Consider the following 26,304-nt stretch of genomic DNA (forward strand, 5'->3'; position numbering starts at 1 on the left):
AGATTCTCGTATTGTCAGGCACTGATGCTTAGCTGGCAGGGCTCACTTTAATGCTCTAAACAGCTTCTCGTATTGTCAGGCCCTGATGCTTAGCTGCAGGGCTCACTTTACTGCTCTAAACAGCTTCTCGTATTCTAAGGTACTGATGCCTAGCTGGCAGGGCTCACTTTGTTGCTCTACACAGCTTCTTGTATTCTCAGGTACTGATGCTTAGCTGGCAGGGGTCCCTTTACTGCCCTCCACAGCTCCTTGTAATGTCAGGTACTGATGCTTAGCTGAAAGGGCTCACTTTACTGCCCTCCACAGCTCCTCGTGGTGTCAGGTACTGATGCTCAGCTGGCAGGGCTCACTTTACTGCCCTCCACGGCTCCTCGTAGTGTCAGGTACTGATGCTTAGCTGGCAAGGCTCACTTTACTGCTCTACACAGCTTCTCGTATTCTCAGGTACTGATGCCTCGCTGGCAGGGCTCATTTTACTGCTCGACGCAGCTCCTATTATTGCCAGGTACTGATGCTTAGCTGGCAGGCCTCACTAAACAGCTCCTCATATTGTCAGGTACTGATGCTTAGCAGGCAGAGCTCACTTTACTGCTCTCCGCAGCTCCTCATACTGTCAGGTACAGATGCTTAGCTAGTAGGTCTCACTTTACAGCTCTACACAGCTTCTCGTATTGTCAGACACTGATGCCTAGCTGGCAGGGCTCACTTTACTGCTCTACACAGCTCCTTGTATTGTCAAGTACTGACGCTTAGCTGGCAGGGCTCACTTCACTGCTCTACACAGCTTCTCGTATTGTCAGGTGCTGATGTCTCGCTGGCAGGGCTTACTTTACCGCTCTCTACAGCTCCTCGTATTGTCAGTCATTTACTGATGCTTAGCTGGCAGGGCTCACTAAACAGCTCCTCTTTTTGTCAGGTACTGATGCTTAGCAGGCAGAGCTCACTTTACTGCTCTCTGCAGATCCTCGCATTGTCAGTGTTAGAAATGGGACTTGCAAAAAGGGCCAAGTCCAACAGTCAGGTATTGACACTTAGCTGGCAAGGCTTGCTTTACTTCTGTCCACAGCTCCTCGTAAAGTCAGGTACTAACACTTAGCAGGCAGGGCTCGCTTTACTGCTCTCCGCAGCTCCTCGTACTCTTAGTTTCTGACACTTAGCTGGCAGCACTCGCTGTACTGCTCTCCAGATGGATATGCCCAGATGTGGGTCCCTTGCTCACTGTGCCACTGGATTAAAGCCAGCATGGCTGAAGAAGGGTGACATACTCTGAAACCGGTCCCAGATGCTTCTTTCCAGTCCAGGGAGGATATGGCCTGGCAGTTTGGTCTGGACTGTTCCCATGGGGCACGGGGTCAAGACTGATTTCCATAGGGCTGGGTCGAAACTGGGGTGGTGTAGTGGGCAAATGAAAGATGGATTTAACCCTGATCTTTTGACTGGGGAGAATGTTTGTATTGTCAGCATTCCATCCATCATTTGTTTGCTGAAATGCTCTCTGCAGCTCCTCGTATTGTCAGATGCTGATGCTTAGCTGGCAGTGCTCGCTTTACTGCCCTCGGTACTTCCTCGTATTGTCAGGTTCTGACGCTTAGCTGGCAGTGCTCGCTTTACTGCCCTCTTTAGTTTCTCGTATTGTCAGGTACTGACGCTTAGGTGGCAGGGCTCACTTTACTGCCCTCCGCAGCTCCTCGTATTGTCAAGTATTGATGCTCAGCTGGCAGGGCTCACTTTACTGCTCTACACAGCTCCTTGTATTGTCAAGTACTGACGCTTAGCTGGCAGGGCTCACTTTACTGCTCTACACAGCTTCTCGTATTGTCAGGTGCTGATGTCTCGCTGGCAGGGCTTACTTTACCGCTCTCTACAGCTCCTCGTATTGTCAGTCATTTACTGATGCTTAGCTGGCAGGGCTCACTAAACAGCTCCTCTTTTTGTCAGGTACTGATGCTTAGCAGGCAGAGCTCACTTTACTGCTCTCTGCAGATCCTCGCATTGTCAGTGTTAGAAATGGGACTTGCAAAAAGGGCCAAGTCCAACAGTCAGGTATTGACACTTAGCTGGCAAGGCTTGCTTTACTTCTGTCCACAGCTCCTTGTAAAGTCAGGTACTAACACTTAGCAGGCAGGGCTCGCTTTACTGCTCTCCGCAGCTCCTCGTACTCTTAGTTTCTGACACTTAGCTGGCAGCACTCGCTGTACTGCTCTCCAGATGGATATGCCCAGATGTGGGTCCCTTGCTCACTGTGCCACTGGATTAAAGCCAGCATGGCTGAAGAAGGATGACATACTCTGAAACCGGTCCCAGATGCTTCTTTCCAGTCCAGGGAGGATATGGCCTGGCAGTTTGGTCTGGACTGTTCCCATGGGGCACGGGGTCAAGACTGATTTCCATAGGGCTGGGTCGAAACTGGGGTGGTGTAGTGGGCAAATGAAAGATGGATTTAACCCTGATCTTTTGACTGGGGAGAATGTTTGTATTGTCAGCATTCCATCCATCATTTGTTTGCTGAAATGCTCTCTGCAGCTCCTCGTATTGTCAGATGCTGATGCTTAGCTGGCAGTGCTCGCTTTACTGCCCTCGGTACTTCCTCGTATTGTCAGGTTCTGACGCTTAGCTGGCAGTGCTCGCTTTACTGCCCTCTTTAGTTTCTCGTAATGTCAGGTACTGACGCTTAGGTGGCAGGGCTCACTTTACTGCCCTCCGCAGCTCCTCGTATTGTCAAGTATTGATGCTCAGCTGGCAGGGCTCGCTTTACTGCCCACTGCAGCTCCTTGCATTGTCAGGTTCTGACGCTTAGTTGGCAGTGCTTGTTTTACTGCCCTCCGTATCTCCTCATATTGTCAGCTCCTAACGGTTAGCTGGCAGGGCTCGCTTTACTGCCCTCCGCAGCACCTCATATTGTCAAGTATTAATGCTTAGCTAGCAGGGCTCAGTATACTGCCCTCCATACCTCCTCGAATTGTCAGGTACTGACAGATAGCTGTCAGGGCACATTATACTGCCCTCCACAGCTTCCCGTATTGTCAGGTACTGACTTCTAGCTGGCAGTGCCTCAGGTACTGACGCTTAGGTGGCAGGGCTCACTTTACTGCTCTCCTCAGCACCTCGTATTGACAGGTACTGACGCTTAGCTGGCAGTGCTAATTTTACTGCCCTACACAGCTCTTTGTCTTGTCAGGTACTGACTCTTAGCTGGTAGGGCTCACTTTACTGCTCTCCTCAGCTCATCGTTTTGACAGGTACTGACGACTAGCTGGCAGGGCATACTTTACTGCCCTCCACAGCTCCTCGTGTCGTCAGTTACGGACGCTTAGCTGGCAGAGCTCCCTTTACTGCCTTACACAGCTCCTCATATTGTTAGGTACTGATGCTTATCTGGCAGGGCTCACTTTACTGCCCTCCACAGCTCCTCGTAGTGGCAGGTAAAGACTCTTAGCTGGCAGGGCTCACTTTACTATCTGCCGCAGCTCCTTGTATTGGCAGGTACTGATGCTTAGCTGGCAGAGCTTGCTTTCTTGCCCGGCACAGCACCTAGAATTGGCAGGTACTGACGCTTAGCTGGCAGTGCTTGCTTTACTGCCCTACGGAGCCCCTAATATTGGCAGGTACTGATGCTTAGCTGGCAGGGCTCTCTTTACTGACCTTCACAGCTTCTCGTAATATCAGGTACTGACGCTTAGCTGGCAGGGCTCGCTTTACTGCTCTTCGCTGCACCTTGTATTGTCACATACTGATGTTTAGGTGGCAGAACTTGCTTTACTGCTCTCCACAGCTCCTTGTATTGTCAGGTACTGACGCTTAGCTGGCAGGGCTCACTTTACTGCTCGTCTCAGCTCCTCATATTGTCATGTACTGATGCTTAGCTGGCAGGGCTCACTTTACTGCTCGTCTCAGCTCCTCATATTGTCATGTACTGACGCTTAGCTGGCAGGGCTCGCCTTACTGCCTTCTGCAGCTCCTCGTATTGTTAGGTTCTGACGCTTAGCTGACAGGGCTCACTTTACTGATCTCCACAGCTCCTCGTATTGTCAGTTACTGACACTTAGCTGGCAGGGCACACTTTACAGCTCTCCACAGCTGCTTGTAATGTCAGGTACTGATGCTCATATTGTTAGGTACTGATGCTTAGCTCCTAACACAAAAAAGAGGGGGGACAGGGAGCATAATTAGGAAAACGAGGTCCAGTACCAATGCTCCCTCAAATATATGTGTCTACACTGAAGTGGTAACAGTTCCTCTGGAGTGGAGAGAAGGATCAACCAAATTTGGTTACAAAGATAGAGAAGTTATAGAGATAGAACGAGGCTTGTATGTCATTTCTCTATTGGTTGGTGTCAGGTGCAGAGAGGGAAATCCTCCTTTTATCTAAAGTGCCCTCAGACACCCTTGCGAGTGTTATGTATCATCATGGGGCGTTGCTCCTCGTGTCCCTGTCAAAGCAAATAAAAGGGGCAGTTACGCAACCGCCCCTTTTATTTGCTTCGACAGGGATTCTCCAGGACGTACACCCTTTTAATTGACCACTTGGACCCTTGATTAAAAACAGGTTCTGGGCACCATTTGGTCATTTTAATTCACTCAACTTCCCTAGGCCCTCACACCCACAAGCACAACAGCGGCACCTCCTAAAAAGATCTCCGCTAAAGAGCCCCCCTGCGGGGCCTGTGAGGGACAGCAGCGCCGCCCACAAGAGGAGCAATGCCCCATGATGATACATAACACTCGCAAGGGTGTCTGAGGGCATGGGTCACTTTATTGCTCTGCCCAGCTCCTCGTCTTGTCAGATTCTGACGCGTAGCTGGCATGGCTCGTTTCACTGCCCTCCGCAGCTCCTTGCATTGTCATGTTCTGATGCTTAGCTGGCAGTGCTTGTTTTACTGCCCTGTGTATCTCCTCGTATTGTCAGCTCCTGACGCTTAGCTGACAGGGCTCGCTTTAATGTCCTTCGTAGCTCCTGGTATTGTCAGGTAGTGATGCTTAGCTGGCAGGGCTCGCTTTACTGCTCTCCGCAGCTCCTCATATTGTCATGTACTGACGCTTAGCTGGCAGGGCTCGCCTTACTGCCCTCTGGAACTCCTCGTATTGTCAGCTTCTGAGGCTTAGCTCGCAGGGCTCACTTTACTGCTCTCCACAGCTCCTCGTATTGTCAGTTACTGATGCTTTGCTGGCAGGGCTCACTTTACTGCTCTCCACAGCTCCTCGTATTGTCAGTTACTGATGCTTAGCTGGCAGGGCACACTTTACTGCTCTCCACAGCTCCTCGTATTGTCAGTTACTGATGCTTAGCTGGCAGGGCACACTTTACTGCCCTCCACAGCTCCTCGTATAGTCAGGTACTGATGTTTGTATTGTTAGGTATGGACGCCTAGCTAGCAGTGCTCACTTTACTGCCCTCTTCAGCTCCTCGTATTGTCAAGTCCTGACGCTTAGCTGGGAGGGCTCACTTTACTGCTCTCTACGGCTCCTCGTATTGTCAGGTACTGATGCTTAGCTGGTAGGGTTCACTTTACTGCTCTCTACAGACCCTCGTACTGCTAGTTTAGGACATTACCAAATCTATGACACCAATTGTGCTCGTAATGAAGTGGAACAGAGAAGTTTTCTGGCTTTCAAATTTTTGAAAATACAAGAGTGCTGTAAAAATGGAATAATCTTCTTGTTTACATCGCAATAGGTAGCATAATCAGCAAGACCACCTTAGCCTTACGGTTTGACCTCAACATTATAAAGACTTTGTGGCAGCTTCTCAAAAGGTGGACTTGCTCAGACCCAACTCTTGGCTCCTTGTGAAGCATTAGGCATGGGGTTCTTTACCTTTTGACTTCTGGTGACCCCCACCTTATTATTACAGGAAACTCGAGGACCCCCACTGATTCATTACTATAACCCGGGGACCCCCCAATGAGTCTTGCTGGAAGCCAGGAACCCCTGCCTAAGGATTGCCGAGGATTTGAACCACAAAACAATACAGAAAACAAATACAGAAAAAAACATTCATCAAACAAATACACAAATCATTACCTATTATATTTAATTCCCAAACACATATACATAAAGAAATCTACATTTTAGTTTTAATGGAAAGGTTGGAGCTTTTCTAAATTCTATTGAGGCCACTCATCATCCATACCATATTCTGTTTGATGCACCTGCACTGCTCCCGCAATTCAATCCATGGATACTAACTTGATTTTTAACCTCCAATTTGAAATTCCTTTACATTTACAGTACGTTTTAAAATTGTCAATTGCACATTTAGGCTCTTTTTTTATAAGCACACTATTAATCTGTTAATATTATTTAATTTTTTAAGTAGTCACGGACCCCTGAGGAGGCTTCATGGACCCCCAGGACGTCCCTGGACCACAGGTTAGGAACCAATGCTCTAGGGCTCTACCAGGTACAGAAGAGTAGGTCTGTCGCAGAGTGAGATGGAGCTGCTGAAAGGCGGAGCAGCCAGTGGCTGGCAGACAACACATGCATGGCTTGCAGGGGAACAACCGAACCTCCATATTTAATTCATTAATTTATGAGCATTGATAGGGTTTAATCATATCTTATCATGTACCCAGTATTCAGATTAGATAAAACATCTTGGGCCAGGTCTAGAGTTGGGTGGTAACAGAAAATGCTGTGCAACTGACCAGTCCTAGCAACTCACGCAACCAAAGATTTTGGTTGTGTAGCGCCAAGTAATTAACTGCACAAGTCCCCCCTTTCTCCATAGCCCATGATAAAGCTCTTAATGGTTCTGTACTGTTGGTGTAGCGCTTCAAGTGAAGCTTATGGAGAGACAGGGACCGGTTGTAGCACATCACACCACCAAAGCCATTGTCGTGTAGCGCCAAGCACTGAACTGTGGAAACCAGCGCTTTATCCGCAGTTCACGCTAAAGCTCTTGCTGCTTTTGCTCTGTTTGTGTAGGTCATGGAGTGAAACTTTGGCAATGCCAAATAAAGACAACCTAGCCCGGTGCTGCAACGGGCTGCGATCATCCAGTCTGGCAAAGCCGCGGGGAGCTGGAAACAGATCTGGAACTAATTGGCCATTGTATCCTTAATTCTCCATGGTAGGTCCCACATCATGATTCAAGCATTAGCCATGGAGATTTCAACCCAGGCGCCTAATGATGAAAAGGAGAGCTGTGTCCAGGTGAACAAATTAGGATTTATCTGCATAACAACAGGTAGAAAAGTAAAAGGGCTTAAGAGAACAACTGGACCTAAGCCCCTACAGCTGTGAGGTTGGCACTGAGGATAACCCAAGCACCACAAAGAAAAGAGGAAAATGCCTCGTAGGCAGGGCTCAAGTCGGGGGCACACGCAGGTACACGGCGTTACCCCACTCTTTTCACAGGGTTGATACTGTCCCCCCTGCCAAGAAGTTGGGCCCCAGAGAAATATGCTGAACTTGTCCCGGTGTAATTTTCAGACACAGGGACACGTTCATCAGCACCTGCACATTGCCTGCTTTCCATTCCCAGCAGCAACACGCAGGCAGCGAGGGAGCCTTTTTTCACCTCCAGCTGGGCAAAGTTTACGGGACCATCCGCCCTCCTTTTGTTTGTATACGCTGACTGGGGGCCGCCTGGAACCTTACATTTGAATGTAAATGCCACAGAGGAAAACAAAGGCACACAGCTTACCATCTCTTCACAAGTACTTAAGAAAGGCATGCTTTTCCCTTTGTTCTGTTCCTGGATATGTATGCAGACACTGTAAGACTGTCAGATGGGTTAGTCTGTACCAGTATTTACACAAAAAATTTAAATAGCAGTATTTTATTTCTTTTATAGCGCTACATCGTGACGTCATGAGGTCATTTGCATGTTGTCTTAATTGATCAGTCCTCCCACTTCTTTTTATAGGACTTGTGCCTTGCTCGTAGGATTGTTTTGTGCATGAAGGTGCCCCTTCCTGCAAAAAAACAATCCTGCTGACATCACAGGTGCCCTGGCACAATAGTGCAAGGGTGCCTGCGTTGGTGTCAAGCTGCCGCAACAGCACCAGTGCAGGGTGAAAGGACAGGAAAGCACAAATATTGCAGATATACAGTGCATTCCTGCCCTTTAACATTGGCGTACGGCAGCGTAGCAAGGTGCCTTGCTGTGCTTCCCTATGTCAAACTCCCATAAATGAGGCATATTCTGTTCAAGGCAGTCTTCTCTGTCTGCTCAGTGAGCTGATAGTCTGGTAAGCTGTGTAAATTTGCGTTAGACGAAGGATTCCAGGGTCTCTAAATTCAGCCGAAAGGATGCAAATACACTGCCCCAAATTCTTGCACAATCAATCAAGCAATCATAGCATTTGTAAAGCGCACTACATACCCTACGGGCAGAATGTTCTAATAGCCTTAGAGCCCTCCGTAACGGGTTCTATCTGCCAATAAAGGCACGCTCCAGCGCTAACAGCCCGAGCTGGACTCTGAGGCTATAATGAAACCTTGGATAGCAGAGCCATCTTAACTGCTTCAATGCAGCTTAGCCAGGATAGTCCCCCATTTGCCAACTTCACAGGTTTCTACGAGCTGTCTTCAGTGAGTCGTTGCAGGCCTGAGAGACTGTCCTTTCTTTGGTGGGACATTTCTTAAGTCGATGTAGGGGATATAAGGCTGTTTCCAAGTAAGTGGCAGAAGGCTTTGTAATGTGTGTCGCATATCCTGTGGGGTGTTGATGCTCATGATTTGCAACTTTTGTTCATTCATTCTGAATCTTGATTGTTGGCCAAATGATTCTAACTCGTGTTTTTGAGCCGGGATGGAGTTCATGGGTACAGAGAGCATGAACACCACGTCATAAGCTTATAGGTGCAAGCTTATGCTCTTGGTTCCCCATCTATATTCCCGTAACCTGAGGGTTTGATTGAATGTTCCCTGCTTGTGGCTCCATATAGAGGGCATGAAGTAACTGAGACAGAGGGCACCCCTGCCTTTCCCTGCATTCACCTTAAAGGGCAGTGGCAAAGTCACGTTAGTTCTAACTTTTGCCACTGGTTCAGAGCAGCCACTCCGTATCCTAGCTATAAATTGGGCCCGAGACCATGTTTACTCAGGACTCCCAGCAGGAAGGACCAGTGGGCCCTGTCAAAAGCCTTCTCAGCATCGGCAGAAAGCAAGAATGGGGGTGTTATAATCCATGATGCTTCATCGTTATGTGCATTATTTGTTTGGTGTTGCTTGCTGCATCCCAGTGTGGGATTGAAGTCTGTTTGATCCGGGTCCACTAATCCCTGCATGCATGGCCCCAGTCATCTTGCTGGAATCGATATTCAACAATGATATGGGCCTGTATGTCTCACATTTTGTGGGATCCTTGCAAGCTTTGGCATCACGGTTACGACTGCCTTGCGCATCATCGGTGTAAACCATCCAGTGGAGGTAAAAGATTTATACAGACATTTCAGTATCCACAGCAATGATGGGCAGAACATCTTATAAAATGCTGCCATAAAGCCATACTGGTATGCATTTTGGTAATTCTTGTGACAGCCTCCTCTGAGGAAATTTCAGCCTCAAGGATGAAAGACTGGTCGGTTGTGAGAGATGGCAATGAGTTGTCGATGACTATGGCCTTAAAGTTTTGGACCGGGAGAGGTTCGGATGAGTGTAGATCAGTGTAGAATTGTCTAAAAGTGTTTGCTATCTCTACATTGTCATAATCTTGTCCCCTTGGGTTGTAGTTATTTACTCGATTGCCCCTCTCTGATGTTTCACGCTTAGTGTACACACAAGTAGTTTTCAAGCTTTTTTACCTCCTTTATAATAATCCTGACATAAGCGTAGTAGGGAAAACATCTATTACAATGCACGCATTATAACACAATGCCTTTACAATGCAGCTAAAACTGCGCAAGTTCCATTACAACGTATGCTATTAAAACTCATGCCATTACAAAGCTGACCAGCACTGTCCCTGAGGTAAGCATCCAGCGGTGTTAGAATAGTAAATTACGTTGTAATGGTGCATGCATTGTAATGTCTTGTGTTGTATTAGTATGCGTTGAAATGGAGCTTGCTTTGTAAAAACCGCATTTTAAAAGCATGCGTTGTAATAGTTTGCGTTGCAACGTCATACAGCCACGTAGGAGAGCATAGTCCACTCTTTCAATATCTAGTGGCTTAAGTTGTTGCTTGGTCAGGAATAGCTAAAGCCATATTTTACAAGAGCCTGACATTTTGTATATAACCTCCAGTTCTTTTTTCTTTATTTTCCAATTTGCACCTCTTTCATGGTTAGACCTTCCAGCTGGAGAGATCCGCTCCCTCGATTTACTGCCTTTAATGGACCCCCAGGGTTAAAATCTGAGTTTCTGGCCTATCATTGTTTTGTAAGCAGTGTTTAATCTTGTCTCTGATTTGGTTTCTCATTTTTCAACATGTTGTTATTTAGTGTACGAGAGCGGATGTCAATGTGACGGTTCCTCAGTGTGATCATGATGAGGGAGTGATCTGAAAGGGCAGTAGTCTTGATATTTTTGCCTTGTGTGTCGGTCAGCACTGTTGTCAAGGTTATAAAGTAGTCTAGCCCAGCATAATATTAGTGGGGGGCTGTGAAAAATGTCTCATGTGAGGTTCCGTACATGTCAGATGTCCACTAGGCCAAGCACCCTCATCCACTCCAAGTCCCTCTAGGTGAGGGCGCCTGCTTGGCCCATTCGTTGGATAGAGCGGTCTTTTGTTGAGTCCATTACTATGTTCCCTTTCCACTAAAGTATCAGAATCCGGTGATGTCACGATGAGCGATAGTGCTTCACTAAGGAATTTCTCTCGATTGTCATTGGGAATGTGTGTGAATCCTAGGGTGAAGGTATGGCTGCCTATTGAGATTTCCACTGATAAAATTCAGCCTCGTATGTCAGGCTGCATGCTGAGCATCTTCCCTTTAAATGTTTCTTTTGCAACAGAGGAATGATGACAATCCTGTTCACCAACACAAGTGATGGACAGAATGCTGGATAATGCAAACATTCACCCCTAGTCACAGGGATCCTGTGCTCTCCATGCCACTGGAGTCAAGCTATCCTGGCTGATGAGGGGTGAAACCAAAAAAACTGGTCCAAAGATGCTTGTTTACAGTACAGGGAGGACCTGGCCTGGCAGTTCGGGCTGGACGGTTCCCATTGGGTGCAGAGTCAAGACTGATTTACATATGGCTGGGTTCAAACTGGAATGTCATGGGGAGCCAAACAAATATGGATTTAGGCCCAGATCTCTGTACTGGGGTGAATGCAAGACATTGTTCTGCATTATTTCCATTAATTTTGTTTTAGCATTTGTAACCCCGAGTGGGACGGGTATGCCCAGACGTGGGTCCCATGCTCTCCATGCCACTGGAGTCAAACTATCCTGACTGATGAGGGCTGAAAGCCCAAAACCAGTCCTAGGATGCTTGTTTCCAGTCCTGGGAAGACCTGGCCTTGCAGTTCGGGCTAGACTGTTCTCATAGGGTGCAGAGTCAAGACTTATTTACATATGGCTGGGTTCGAAGTGGAATGGCATGCCGAGCACAAAAACAATGGATTTAGGCCCAGATCGCTGTACTGGGGTGAACGTATGACATTGTTCTCCATTCTGTCCATCAACTGTTGTTTTTGCATCTCTCCTCTGTTAGCATTATTAGAAGAGAAAAATTGTCCAGTAAACCAACGAGACCCGAGATGAATCCAGTCTAGTTTCAGATATGTCTCCTGCAGAAGACATATATCGCTGTCAGCTTCTTTCAACAAAAAGTAGATCTAACCTTTTAGTTGGGAAATGAAGCCCCTCAAATAAAAAAAACGGAGCATTGTTACCATCTCTACCTCAGAAATTGTTTTTCTTCCCCAAAATAGGTGCCCACTTTGTCACACAAGCCCCAGGAGGGTCTAGTACCCTAAATGCAGTGACTATGAATGTGCATCATGTCCCCCGATCAGAGTGACCCAACAAACAAACTGTAGAACAACAACTAACTAACATCACTTCACCCCTATTGGAGTTCTCATTAGCTGGGTTAGGAAAGCCTGGTCATTCAATTGGTCCATACATACCTTTGTCCATCAAAGTTTCCCGGTTTCCCCATCCCTTCGCCCTAGACCGCTTTACCATCAACATTGCACTCACCCGTCTCCTGTATCTCACTCTTATCTTTGGCAATGTCCAAAACGCATTCACTTGCATGGAAGCATCTGTCTAGACATTTTTGTTGGCTTACTCACTTGTTTGCAGCTCCTCTTTGACCTATAAATCCATATCCTTAATCAGGCGGCAGCTTGTCTAGTTCCATCTTCCTCTCTTGTTGGATTCTCTTCCTGTAAGGGTCTGAGAGAAGATTGTTTAAAGGGAACTATGGCCCATCTTCCCCATCAGTTGCGGGAGGCATCTGCTTTCATTTGTTGATGCTTCGTGGGTGAGAATTCTCATGGCTGTGCCAACAAATCCAAGACAGCTTGCACCTCTGCAGGGTTGCGCTGTTTTGTTCACAATGAAGGATAAGCTGAAGTGATCACCTTATCAATACTTTATTCCCTTCTCTTTCAGAAACGAGGTGGCTTGTCTCATTTGTCGTCTTCTCTGCAACATGATTGTGGACAAGTCTTTATATAGCCAAATAGTTGCTGCTTCGAAGGAGACTGAGCTAGTTGAGCATGCCTCTGCCTTAAGTGCTTCTTTTTGCTTAAAGTAATACTCACATGTGCGAACATCTGGTAAGTTATTTTTTGGGATGGAAGGTCTTCTGACTTCGTGTATTTTGTCAAGTTGAATGTCTTCCAGGCAGCACAAAGTTGAATAGGTGTTTAACGTAGTCCTCAATATTGCCTTTTTCAGTAGCTTGGGGTATGCCTCTTATTCCTATCTTAGATCATTGTGATCTATTTTCCATGTCTTTAAGATGGCCCTGCAGATTGATGTTTTGGTCCCTAAGCTGAAACACCGCCCTGTGAAAGGAGACCAACTCTTCCTCACCTAGCATCCCCTGCATCTTGCAAAGTAGAGACCCTCTGACCCAATTCTCCAAGGTTATGTTTCAACTCCTTTAGCTCTTTGGAAACATCTTCCAGCTAGGCCGCTATGTCCCCCTGAAATTTACTGAACATATCCTCCCTAAATGTGCATGTGGAGGATTAAAGGTCAGCAGGAAGAGCAAATCTGAGCTTGGGGAGTGACTCGGCATAAGATGTAAAGTATAGACGTAAAGTTACCTCCAGAATCTTAGCGAGCTGTTTTGAATTCTCCACCACAAGGACGTTGGCTTTGCAGTTTTCTGCCACAAACCGGCATGCCTCTGGAGAGTTTGTGGCATAAATTCCAACAGCTAAACCCCTGCAGAAAAAAAGAGAAACAGGAAAAAACTATCATCTGAAAGACATAGTCAGATGGGTTGAACAAAAACATACTTCATTATTGCACTGCACAAGCAGTGAAGCTGCCAAAAATTGCAAATTTAGCTCCTCAAACAACTGAGTCGTAGACCAATCAGCTGCTTCGGTTTTCTAGCGCAGCCTCAGAATACCAGGTACAAGGCATGAATGGCGACATTCACCGGTTAGAGCTCTTGAATTCTTGCACAGGAAGAGAGCACATGGTAGGGCTGTAATAGAGATTCCTGGCCATGTCCAGAGGGCCCTTTCTCATGTATAAATTGTCAGTTTCAAGCATCCCATGTCAAACCTATTGTTAGGGGAAAACCAGAGAAATTTTTATCAGTGTGCGGTTTGAAGAGCTTTCTGCTGAACGTCCGCTCTTTGCCTAAACACCATCTTGAAGTATGGGACCTTGTATATACATTGCAACCAGATATATGCTTTTTAATAGAGTCCTGGATGAAACCCCACACAGTCCCAGTTATATTGTTAGGGGTTCCCTCAGGTTACAAGTTCCTGAATCTTGACCACCCTGATAAAATTTGAGGGTGGCTTAGCCATTTTATATAAGGAGGACTTTAAGGTCACTATATTAGAACAAACACACTGTCCATCAATGGAAATTGTGATCTTCAAGATAAGCTCAGCCGCAAAAATGTTATGGAAAGGAGCCTTAGTCTATCGCCCTCCGGGACCCATTTCGGGCTTTACTCTAACCCTTCTGGAACTGCTGGCACCGCATTTTAAAGCAAAGGAAAATTTAATTCTTCTGGGTGATTTTAATATTCACATAGATATTCCCACTCATCCAGAAACCTTAATACTGCTTGCTGATCTATTCACCTTAGGTTTAGAAATGCAGAATAGTGGCCCCACACACATAGGGGGTCACACTCTGGACATACTTTTTTCCAACTGTCCCAAAATACTCCACAAAAACCCCCTCTCCCGCCAATCTGGCGGCAACAGTGGCACAAAATAACAGTGGAAGAGCTGCTGAGGGTGTGGAAGAGACCCATTTTCACTGAGATAGATAGCATAGAGTCGGCTCTTTCCAAATGTAATAAATCCCTTATAGAGGCAGTCGATATACTGGCCCCGTTAAAGCTACATAAACAACATCCCACCTCTAAGCAAGGAGTATGGTATGCAGAGGCACTTAGAGCAGAGAAACAGGGATGTAGAAAGATTGAAAAGATATTGAGGAGAACCCGAAATGAGGAAAGTAAGAAAGCTCACCAGGATGCCCAATCCAACTATTATAAAAACATTAGGCTGGCAAGGAAGAACAGTCTCAACCAGCAACTTGAAGAGGCAGGTAATTCCTCTAAGGAACTGTATAAAATATTACAGGCCTTTGTAAAGCCGGTGGCCTGTGAAAGCCCGGGTGAGTTTTCCCAGTCCCTCTGTGATTACATTTCCTTGTTTTTTGAGAATAAAATAAATATGATTTACGATAAAATCATGAAAGCCTCCAGTCAAAGGATCAACATCCCTGTCCCTTCCAAATTGTCCACACTCGGAGACTACTCACTTACTACCTTTCCGCCAATCAATGACTCTGATCTCCCTTCCCTTATCAGTCACATAAAATCAGGGTCCCCTGATGATTTTCTGCCCGCCAAAATGATCGCATCCTTGAGTACTCTGATTGGACCAGAGATCCTGTCAGTATTAAATCTTTCCCTCAGTGAAGGGTGGGTGCCTATGGAGTGGAAGAAAGCGGTGGTGAAACCTATTCGAAAGAACGCGGCACATCCGTGGCAGACCTCTCCAACCTCCGACCCATCTCCCTCCTGCCATACCTTAGCAAGATGACCGAGAAACTATGAATACCCACCTGTCTAAATACATCGAGGCAGCGGGGGGTCTAGACTATTCTCAATCACAGCACCGAATCCGCCCTCCTCTCAGTGACCGATACCATCAGGATGGCACTGGATGGAAGGGGGGGGCTCGATGATTCTGATGCTGTTAGATTTGTCCGCTGCCTTTGACACAGTATCACATGAGATTCTTCTCGGTCGTCTGAGGGAGGTGGGCATAGGAGGCGCGGCTCTGTCCTGGTTGGAGAGTTTTCTCACAGGCCGCTCACAAGGAGTCAGATTGGGCTCCCTTCATTCCATCTCAAGGGAGCTCACCAAGGGAGTGCCACAAGGCTCATGTCTAAGCCCTACACTTTTTAACGTGTATGTGGCCCCGGGAAAGACATGGCTTGGTAGTTCGGACTGGACTGTTCCCATGAGGCACAGGGTCAGAGCTGATTTGCATATAGCCAGTGTCTAACCCAGGGTGGTGTAGAGTGCAAAAAAACGATGGATTTAGGCCCAGATCCTTGTACTGGGGTGAATGTATGACATTGTTCTACATTCTGTCCATCAACTGTGTTTTATGTTTATAACATAAACATATGTTTAATTTGAGCTGGTGGTTGCAGCTGGGGCCGCTGGCACATATTTTTGGGGACCTGCACTTGTTATTCCGCATCAGAAGTTTACTGGGAACAAGAGACGGAAAAACACAAATGGAAAGATGGAAGAAAAATGCAAAACAGTCACAAAGGAAGAAATCAGGAACCTGCAGCACTGAGATAAAGGTGCAGGGAGTGTCTGGCAGTGGATTAAAGAGGCAGAAGATGGATGTAAGACTACCAGCCTTCCTAATTGGTGGACTGGCATTTAGATGCACCGGCCACCGGTTTCTGAGCAGAGCTACGGCAACTGGCACGCTTTCTTTCAGAATGAAGGCCGTCGCAGACTGGATGAGAAACAGCCGACTGAAGCTGAACTCGGACAAGACGGAGGTACTCATCCTCGGATCCACCCCCTCTGCCAAGGACGACTCCTGGTGGCCGACCGCACTAGGAACAGCTCCTACGCCACCGACCACGCACGCAACCTAGGGGTCATTCTAGACTCAACCCTCTCCATGACGAAACAGGTCAATGCTGTCTCTTCCTCCTGCTTCAACAACCTCCGCATGCTCCGCAGGATCTACAAGTGGATCCCCACCGAAACAAGAAGGACGGTCACCTAGGCCCTCGTCAGCAGCAGACTGGACTACGGAAACGCCCTCTATGCAGGAGCATCGGCCAAACTCTTGAAACGGCTCCAACACATCAAGAATGCATCCGCACGCCTGATCCTCAACTCCCTTGCCACTGTCCCCCGTATCTGTAGAGTGACCGCCGGATGCAGATCACTCTCCCACCTCGCTCTCAAGACATGGAACACCCTCCCCATCTGCCTCCGGCAGACCCGAGACCTACTGACCTTCAGAAGACTCCTCAAAACCTGGCTCTTCGAACAGTAGCATAATTCCCGCACCCCTTAGCACCTTGAGACCCTCACGGGTAGTAGTGCACTTTACAAATGCTCTGATTGATTGATTGATTGATTGAAAATGTGTTTTACCATCCACTCATTCATTTATCCATCAAATTGCAAGCAATAATCTGGCACACCTATATTTAAGGATATTCCGAAGCAATTGTGGTGAGAAGTAGCTATTCTCCCGCAGAAAACAGCAACAAGTTGTCTACACAGCCTGAATCTGCTTCCAGTGGCCCCCCTGGAGGGTGAAAGCTCCCGTACACCCAGATTCATTCTGTTCTGTTTCTGTCTCAAAGGACTGCTGGCTCAGACATGAGAAATATCCGGAGTAATGTCCAGCAGGCACCAGTAATGAGGTGGATCCGGAGTAATGTTGAGCAGGCACGCTATGAAGTGGATGCAGAGTAATGTCGAGCAATTACCAGATATCAGGTGGATCTGGAGTAATGTCGAGCAGGCACGTTAAGAAGTGGAGCCGAAGTAATGTGGAGCAGGTACCAGATATGAGGTGAATCTGGAGTAATGTCGAGCAGGCACCAGTAATGAGGTGGATCCAGAGTAATGTCGAGCAGGCACGTTATGAAGTGGAACCGGAGTAATGAGGAGCAGGTACCAGATATGAGGTGAATTTTGAGTAATGACGAGCAGGCACCAGTAATGAGGTGGATCCGGAGTAATGTCGAACAGACACGCTATGAAGTGGATACGGAGTAATGTTGAGCAGGTACCAGATATGAGGTGGATCTGGAGTAATGCCGATCAGGCACCAGTAATGAGGTGGATCCGGAGTAATGTGGAGCAGGCACGTTATGAAGTGAAATTGGAGTAATGTGGAGCAGGTACCAGATATGGGGTGGATCTGGAGTAATGTCGATCAGGAACGGAACCAGTAATGAGGTGGATCCGGAGTAATGTGGAGCAGGCGCGTTATGAAGTGGAACCGGAGTAATGTGGAGCAGGCACCAGATATGAGGTGAATCTGGAGTAATGTAGTGCAGGCACCAGTAATGAGGTGGATACGGAGTAATGTTGAGCAGGTACCAGATATGAGGTGGATCTGGAGTAATGTCGATCAGGCACCAGTAATGAGGTGGATCCGGAGTAATGTGGAGCAGGCACGTTATGAAGTGAAATTGGAGTAATGTGGAGCAGGTACCAGATATGGGGTGGATCTGGAGTAATGTCGATCAGGAACGGAACCAGTAATGAGGTGGATCCGGAGTAATGTGGAGCAGGCACGTTATGAAGTGGAACCGGAGTAATGTGGAGCAGGCACCAGATATGAGGTGAATCTGGAGTAATGTAGTGCAGGCACCAGTAATGAGGTGGATACGGAGTAATGTTGAGCAGATACGTTATGAAGTGGATCTGGTGTGATGTAGAGCAGGTACCAGATATGAGGAGGATCCTGAGTAATGTCGAGCAGGCACCACCTATGAGGAGGATCCAGGGAGATATGTCGAACAGGGACCACTATGAGGTGGATTTGGAGAAATGCTGAGGAGTACTCATTTCCCAGATGTCACTATTCTTTCTGTTCATTTCTCCATTAGGAGAGCAGCGTTGAAAAGACTCTGGTTTGCCTCTGACAGCCCAGAAAACTTTAAACACCCACTACATATGGAGACACAGAACATAAGGTTTTTAGATGTAAAACATTGTTTGTTGTTAACTTCATCCAGTTTTTTTTAGGAAAATAGAGGACTCATAGTAAGCAGTCTCTTTTCTTGCCATTTATTGCATACAACTTTTAAAGTACCCTACATTTTCCATAATCCTGCTTCCTATAGTCAGGAAGTAACAACATAGAGAAATACAACAACCCACTATAAGTAACGGCAGTCCATCCAACCTGTCCTCTTTTCTAGCTCCTTGAGTTAAGGTCATGTTGCACCTATGCATACATGCTAACATTTTAGAAGAGGAAAGTGGGATATTTAGAAAAAGTAATTGGGAGACGTTATTTCTTCCATCGACTTCTATTGAGGCCAGAATTGGGTCTATTGTCATGTATGGAACTGCTGCAGGATCGGATATTAGAAATGCAAATATACCATTTTAGGTCTCGGCTAGGGTAGGCGGCGCATGCGCAGTTTCGCTGGCGAGATCTTATGTCTCAGAGAAGCGAGGCTTAAACCCGCCCTTCTTCTCCATTGGCCGCCTCCTAAACGGCGGCCAGCCATTGGAGAAGAGGTCTCTGTGACGATCTCTTTTCACTGTAAGCCCCGTTCTTTTCGGATTTAGGGGTGTGTTTTTTTACGTTTCTTTCTCTAAAGAAAAACACCCCCCCAATACGAAAAGGACGGGGCTTACAGACTCCTGCTGCCCATCTGCCCGCGTCTTTGTGTGTTTGTTTTTGTTTGGCTATTACTGCAGAGTTAACTTTTGCTGTTTGAGGTCATGACATCTCCCTGGAAGTGTGCGAGAGATGCGATCATTGCTGCCACAGTGGGAGAGTAGTGGGTGGAGTGATGCGAGCTCCAGTGACTCGTGCAGCGATCACCCCCGCAGGAGCAGCACTTTCACTTTGACCCTCTCCCTCCTTTCCGCTCCATGGCAGCCCATCTCCCTCCCTCCCTCTCCCGCTCCTCAGGCCGGCCGCCATGTTACTGGGGAAATTGTAACTGCAGCTCCGAGGGGGACCAGCTGTCGCTGTCCTTCCTGCGGAGCTGGGAGCGTACCATTCACTGGAGAGGGGAATGAAAGGAAGCGGGCAGGAAGGTGCAGCAGCCCTGGGAGCAGCACGCGTCCCTCTGCCCTGCAGGGCCCAAGCCGGCGCTGAGTCTCTCCTGGACGCTGGCGCCGGGAGCAGGCACAGTTTGTCACTGTTTGTGTGGATTGTTGTTTGGCTTCTTGGCGCTGGCCGGTCGGCGCTGCCAGGGAAGGCTGCGCTGAGATTTCCCCAGGCTGCCGCTGAACTGGATCCGATGAGCTGACTGCCCTGTCCGCCCGTGCAGTGCCTTCCCGCACCCCGTTTGATGGCTCGGCCGAGCTTTCCATTTTCATTTCCTGGATTGCAAGCGCTGTGATTGCCCCGCACGCAGGATCCCGGGGAGGAGGAACTTATGTGACCCCTGTCCCGCAGCTTCGATAACGCAGGTAAGCTCTCCCTCCGCCCCTTGTTGAGTGCTCGCTTTTCTTGCCTCTGTTCCCTCATGATTGTTTTTCTGCCCTCTGTTCCCTCATTGTGATTCTGCTCTGTGTTCCCTTGTTGTGATTGTTTTTCTGCCCTCTGTTCCCTCGTTGTGATTGTTTTTCTGCCCTCTGTTCCCTCATTGTGATTCTGCCCTCTGTTCCCTCGTTGTAATTCTGCCCTCTGTTCCCTCGTTGTGATTGTTTTTCTGCCCTCTGTTCCCTCTTTGTGATTGTTTTTCTGCCCTCTGTTCCCTCATTGTGATTCTGCCCTCTGTTCCCTCGTTGTGATTGTTATTCTGCCCTCTGTTCCCTCGTTGTGATTGTTTTTCTGCCCTCTGTTCCCTCGTTGTGATTGTTTTTCTGCCCTCTGTTCCCTCATTGTGATTCTGCCCTCTGTTCCCTCGTTGTGATTGTTTTTCTGGCCTCTGTTCCCTCGTTGTGATTCTGGCCTCTGTTCCCACGTTGTGATTCTGCCACCTGTTCCCTCGTTGTGATTGTTTTTCCGCCCTCTGTTCCCTCGTTGTGATTGTTATTCTGCCCTCTGTTCCCTCGTTGTGATTGTTTTTCTGCCCTCTGTTCCCTCGTTGTGATTGTTTTTCTGCCCTCTGTTCCCTCATTGTGATTCTGTCCTCTGTTCCCTCGTTGTGATTCTGCCCTCTGTTCCCTCGATTCTGCCCTCTGTTCCCTCGTTGTGATTCTGTCCTCTATTCCCTCGTTGTGATTGTTTTTCTGCCCTCTGTTCCCTCGTTGTGATTGTTTTTCGGTCTTCTGTTCCCTCGTTGTGATTGTTTTTCTGCCCTCTGTTCCCTGTGTGTGGCTCTCTGTGTGTGTGTGTCACTGTGTGTGTGTGTGTGGCTCTCTGTGTGTGTGTGTGTGTGGCTGTGTGTGTGTGTGTGTTGGGCTCTGTGTGTGTGTGTTGGGCTCTGTGTGTGTTGGGCTATGTGTGTGTTTTGGGCTCTGTGTGTGTGTTGGGCTCTGTGTGTTTGTTGAGCTCTGTGTGTGTGCGTTGGGCTCTGTGTGTGTGCGTTGGGCTCTGTGTGTGTGTTAGGCTCTGTGTGACTTGGGCTCTGTGTGTGTTGGGCTCTGTGTGTGTGTGTGTGTGGCTCTGTCTGGGTGTGTGTGTGTGGCTCTGTCTGTCTGTGTGTGTGGCTCTGTATGTCTCTGTGTGTGGCTCTGTCTGTGTGTGTGGCTCTGTCTGTCTGTGTGTGTAGCTCTGTATGTGTGTGTGGCTCTGAGTGTGTGTGGCTCTGTGTGTGTGGCTCTGTCTGTGTGTGTGTGTGGCGTTGTCTGTCTGTGCGTGTGGCTCTGTCTGTCTGTGTGTGTGGCTCTGTCTGTCTGTGTGTGTAGCTCTGTGTGTGTTTGTGGCTGTGTGCGTGTGTGTGGCTCTGTGTGTGTGTGTGTGTGTGTATGGCTCTGTGTGTGTGTGGCTCTGTGTGTGTGTGTGTGTGTGTGCGTGTGGCTCTGTGTGTGTGTGTGTGTGTGGCTCTGTGTGTGTAGCTCTGTGTGGTTAGCTTTTTTGTAGGTGGTTCTATGTGTGGGTGGCTCTGTCTGTGTGAGGGTAGCTGTGTGTGTGTGTAGCTGGTTCTGTGTGGGTGGCTTGTGTGTGTGTGTGGGTGGCCCTTTGTTGAGTGCTCTCTTTTCTTGCCTCTATTCCCTCATGATTGTTTTTCTGCCCTCTGTTCCCTCATTGTTTTTCTGCCCTCTGTTCCCTCGTTGTGATTCTGCCCTCTGTTCCCTCGTTGTGATTGTTTTTCTGCCCTCTGTTCCCTCGTTGTGATTCTGGCCTCTGTTCCCACGTTGTGATTCTGCCACCTGTTCCCTCGTTGTGATTGTTTTTCCGCCCTCTGTTCCCTCGTTGTGATTGTTATTCTGCCCTCTGTTCCCTCGTTGTGATTGTTTTTCTGCCCTCTGTTCCCTCGTTGTGATTGTTTTTCTGCCCTCTGTTCCCTCATTGTGATTCTGCCCTCTGTTCCTTCGTTGTGATTCTGCCCTCTGTTCCCTCGATTCTGCCCTCTGTTCCCTCGTTGTGATTCTGTCCTCTGTTCCCTCGTTGTGATTGTTTTTCTGCCCTCTGTTCCCTCGTTGTGATTGTTTTTCGGTCTTCTGTTCCCTCGTTGTGATTGTTTTTCTGCCCTCTGTTCCCTGTGTGTGGCTCTGTGTGTGTGTGTGTCTCTCTGTGTGTGTGTGTGGCTCTCTGTGTGTGTGTGTGTGTGGCTGTGTGTGTGTGTGTGTTGGGCTCTGTGTGTGTGTTGGGCTCTGTGTGTGTTGGGCTATGTGTGTGTTTTGGGCTCTGTGTGTGTGTTGGGCTCTGTGTGTTTGTTGAGCTCTGTGTGTGTGCGTTGGGCTCTGTGTGTGTGCGTTGGGCTCTGTGTGTGTGTTAGGCTCTGTGTGAGTTGGGCTCTGTGTGTGTTGGGCTCTGTGTGTGTGTGTGTGTGGCTCTGTCTGGGTGTGTGTGTGTGGCTCTGTCTGTCTGTGTGTGTGGCTCTGTATGTCTCTGTGTGTGGCTCTGTCTGTCTGTGTTTGTGGCTCTGTCTGTCTGTGTGTGTAGCTCTGTATGTGTGTGTGGCTCTGAGTGTGTGTGGCTCTGTGTGTGTGGCTCTGTCTGTGTGTGTGGCGTTGTCTGTCTGTGCGTGTGGCTCTGTCTGTCTGTGTGTGTGGCTCTGTCTGTCTGTGTGTGTAGCTCTGTGTGTGTTTGTGGCTGTGTGCGTGTGTGTGGCTCTGTGTGTGTGTGTGTGTGTATGGCTCTGTGTGTGTGTGGCTCTGTGTGTGTGTGTGTGTGTGTGTGTGCGTGTGGCTCTGTGTGTGTGTGTGTGTGGCTCTGTGTGTGTAGCTCTGTGTGGTTAGCTTTTTTGTAGGTGGTTCTATGTGTGGGTGGCTCTGTCTGTGTGAGGGTAGCTGTGTGTGTGTGTAGGTGGTTCTGTGTGGGTGGCTTGTGTGTGTGTGTGGGTGGCCCTTTGTTGAGTGCTCTCTTTTCTTGCCTCTATTCCCTCATGATTGTTTTTCTGCCCTCTGTTCCCTCATTGTTTTTCTGCCCTCTGTTCCCTCGTTGTGATTCTGCCCTCTGTTCCCTCGTTGTGATTGTTTTTCTGCCCTCTGTTCCCTCGTTTTGATTGTGATTCTGCCCTCTGTTCCCTCGTTGTGATTGTTTTTCTGCCCTCTGTTTCCTCATTGTGATTCTGCCCTCTGTTCCCTCGTTGTGATTGTTTTTCTGCCCTCTGTTCCCTCGTTGTGATTCTGCCCTCTGTTCCCTCGTTGTGATTCTGCCACCTGTTCCTTCGTTGTGATTGTTTTTCTGCCCTCTGTTCCCTTGTTGCGATTGTGCCCTCTGTTCCCTTGTTGTGATTGTTTTTCTACCCTCTGTTCCCTCGTTGTGATTGTTTTTCTGCCCTCTGTTCCCTCGTTGTGATTCTACCCTCTGTTCCCTCGTTGTGATTCTGCCCTCTGTTCCCTCGTTGTGATTCTGTCCTCTGTTCCCTCGTTGTGATTGAGTTTCTGCCCTCTGTTCCCTCGTTGTGATTGTTTTTCTGTCTTCTGTTCCCTCGTTGTGATTGTTTTTCTGCCCTCTGTTCCCTGTGTGTGGCTCTCTGTGTGTGTGTGTCTCTGTGTGTGTGTGTGGAACTGTGTGTGAGTGGCTCTGTGTGTGTGTGTGTGTGTGGCTCTGTGTGTGTGTGTGTGTGTGTGTGTGTGGCTCTGTGTGTGTTGGGCTCTGTGGCTGTGTGTGTGTGTTGGGCTCTGTGTGTGTGTTGGGCTCTGTGTTTTTTTGGGCTCTGTGTGTGTGTGTGTTGGGCTCTCTGTGTGTGTTGGGCTCTGTGTGTGTGTTGGGCTCTGTGTGAGTTGGGCTCTGTGTGAGTTGGGCTCTGTGTGTGTGGCTCTGTCTGTGTGTGTGTGTGGCTCTGTCTGTCTGTCTGTGTGTGTGTGGCTCTGTCTGTCTGTGTGTGTGGCTCTGTCTGTCCCTGTGTGTGGCTCTGTCTGTGTGTGTGTGTGGCTCTGTCTGTCTGTGTGTGTAGCTCAGTATGTGTGTGTGGCTCTGTGTGTGTGTGTTGCTCTGTGTGTGTGTGTTGCTCTGTCTATGTGTGTGTGGCTCTGTCTGTCTGTGTGTGTGGCTCTGTCTGTCTGTGTGTGTGGCTCTGTCTGTCTGTGTGTGTAGCTCTGTGTGTGTTTGTGTTTGTGGCTGTGTGTGTGTGTGTGTGGCTCTGTGTGTGTGTGTGTGTGTGTGGCTCTTTCTGTGTGTGTGTGGCTCTGTGTGTGTGTGTGGCTGTGTGTTTGTGTGTCTCTGTGTGTCTGTGGCTCTGTGTGTGTGTGTGTGTGTATGGCTCTGTGTGTGTGTGTGGCTCTGTGTGTGTGTGTGTGGCTCTGTGTGTGTGGCTCTGTGTGGGTACCTTTTTTGTAGGTGGCTCTATGTGTGGGTGGCTCTGTCTGTGTGAGGGTGGCTGTGTGTGTGTGCAGGTGGCTCTGTGTCGGTGGCTCGTGTGTGTGTGTGGGTGGCTCTGTGTGGGTGGCTCTGTGTGGGTGGCTTTGTGTGTGTGGGTGCAAATGCAATAGGTCTCGCATTTGCGAGCAATTAAGCTATTGGCATTGTAAATGACAATGCCATTTATTTATATGTTTTAAAATCAAAAACATAAATAAAAATAATGTCATGAGCAATGCCAATAGCTCTAACTTTAACAATGCCGAGACCATTGCATTGTTAATGCTTGTTTTTCCTTGCCTGTCAGGAGCATGAAGAAAGTGCTACGGCAGGCAGAGAGAATGTGACATAAGAGCTGGTTACTGGCAGTGCACACTCCGAGTCACACAAGACAAGTCCCTGTCGCCAGAAGCCTGCTGAGGAATCAGGTTTTTGCATGCAGGAATTGGGAGGAGGGAGATTGGCCTTAAAATCTGTAGTCTACTGCCTGAATTGGGAGGGTTGGAATGCATACACTGTGTTAAGTGGTATTTTGATGCGTGGAAAACACTGCAGCTAAGCTGTAAATCCACCTCTCAGTAACAAAAACGTACCCCCAGCTGTCCAAAACTGGCCCACACCCTGGCGGCCCACTGGGCAAATGCCCAGTACTCGCTACAGCCAGTCCCGCCCTGTATGGTATATCCATTTAATAAAGTGCAACGTATCACACCGAAGGTGCTTCTCTGGGTTCAACCTCCTCATAAGTCCCATCCACTCATTAAAACAGCCAGGTTTTTAGCAGTCTTTTGAACTGAGCAAAGTCCACACAGCTACGGAGGTGCCTGGAAGCTGATTCCACACCCTCAGAGCAGTATAGGAGAAAGCTCTGCCCCCATATCTTGAGGCACGAGTACGAGGAATGGACAGAAGCGCCTTGTCGCTGGATCTCAAAGTGCGAGACGAAAAACATTTAATACGCTGCCAGCAAACAACCTTTTAAAAACTTTGTGTGTGGGAAAGAAATACTGTTTATTATCATTTTGTGAGGGTTTTCAATTCCCTGAACATTTTTCCTTATAAACGAGTGTGATAGCAACAGAGATTTAAATCACAAAAATAGTGACGGAGTGCACACCAATTCTTTCATATTAAGTAAACAAAGAACAACAATAGTGAATTATGGGCTTTGAAGTTTAAGAATGAGGGAGGGTGATCTGGAAAGGCACGAGGAGGCAGGCGTATAACACAGGTGGTTATAATTAATTGGAAGGTTAACATTCAGTACGACTTTGGGAATGAGAGGAAGCAGTCACCAGAACACTCGAGGTATGGGTTTATGGGATTAAATCTGAAACAAACAACTGAGGAGAAAAAGGGTAGTTACCGGGTTGAAAATGCTTTTAGGATCGGTAAAGTTTGAAAGTAGTTTGGGGACTGACTGGAAAGGAGCGCAAAGTGAACGACGGGGCATTTAGCAAATGTTATTTAATAATGTGAATTTCAGCGGGCAAAACGTTGATTATGAGCTTTAAGTTACAAACCTGTTCATCTGACACGAGGTCCATTCGTTGTATAATTTGATAAATCATAGTCATTTTGAGATATAACTTAACAGTCATGTTTTTTAATAATTGTAGTGAACCCCTGACGAAGTGCAAAGAAAGGCAAGAAATGCATTGGGTGACGGAAATGATCTAATCGAAGAATATCTATGTAACATTCCATGCTACAGAACAAGGCTCCTTATGGCATGTCTTCAGCATTAAGGTGTTTAAATGTGAACATAGTTTGTCCAACATGTGACCGATAAACCATGAACTGCGTAAGAGATGGAATAACTTTAACGAAAATAAAAATTGATGAACTTGAACTACTTTTGGCATCAGTATGTTGCACTTAAAGCTGTGCGTCCGGTGTGGGGTGCATCCTCACCCCACTTCCTCCAGTGAGCAACAGAGATTTGACAGCTAAACATACATGGTTGTATTTGTGTGTTGTGAAATTCAATAAAGAAACTTAAACCACGAATGAGTGTGATAAGGGCTGTACCAATAGAGAATCTGAAAAGGAGGACGTCTTTAACAAAAGAGTGTGCAATTTTCTA

The 26,304-nt window shown here is 47.7% G+C and overlaps 1 protein-coding gene across 4 annotated transcripts in view; it reads right to left on the reverse strand.

Moving 5' to 3' along the window:
* The window catches only part of LOC147725893 (long-chain-fatty-acid--CoA ligase ACSBG2-like), a 680,835-nt gene that overhangs the window by 215,674 nt on the left and 438,857 nt on the right, over positions 1-26,304 (reverse strand). For all 4 annotated transcript variants that reach the window (XM_086960036.1, XM_086960035.1, XM_086960038.1 and 1 more), the window contains one exon: positions 13,179-13,299. In XM_086960036.1, coding sequence (XP_086816162.1) covers positions 13,179-13,299 — 121 coding nt within the window. The remainder of the gene's footprint in view (positions 1-13,178; positions 13,300-26,304) is intronic.

This window comes from Lissotriton vulgaris, chromosome 3_1 (assembly GCF_964263255.1).
Source record: "Lissotriton vulgaris chromosome 3_1, aLisVul1.2, whole genome shotgun sequence".
Lineage (NCBI taxonomy): Eukaryota > Metazoa > Chordata > Amphibia > Caudata > Salamandridae > Lissotriton > Lissotriton vulgaris.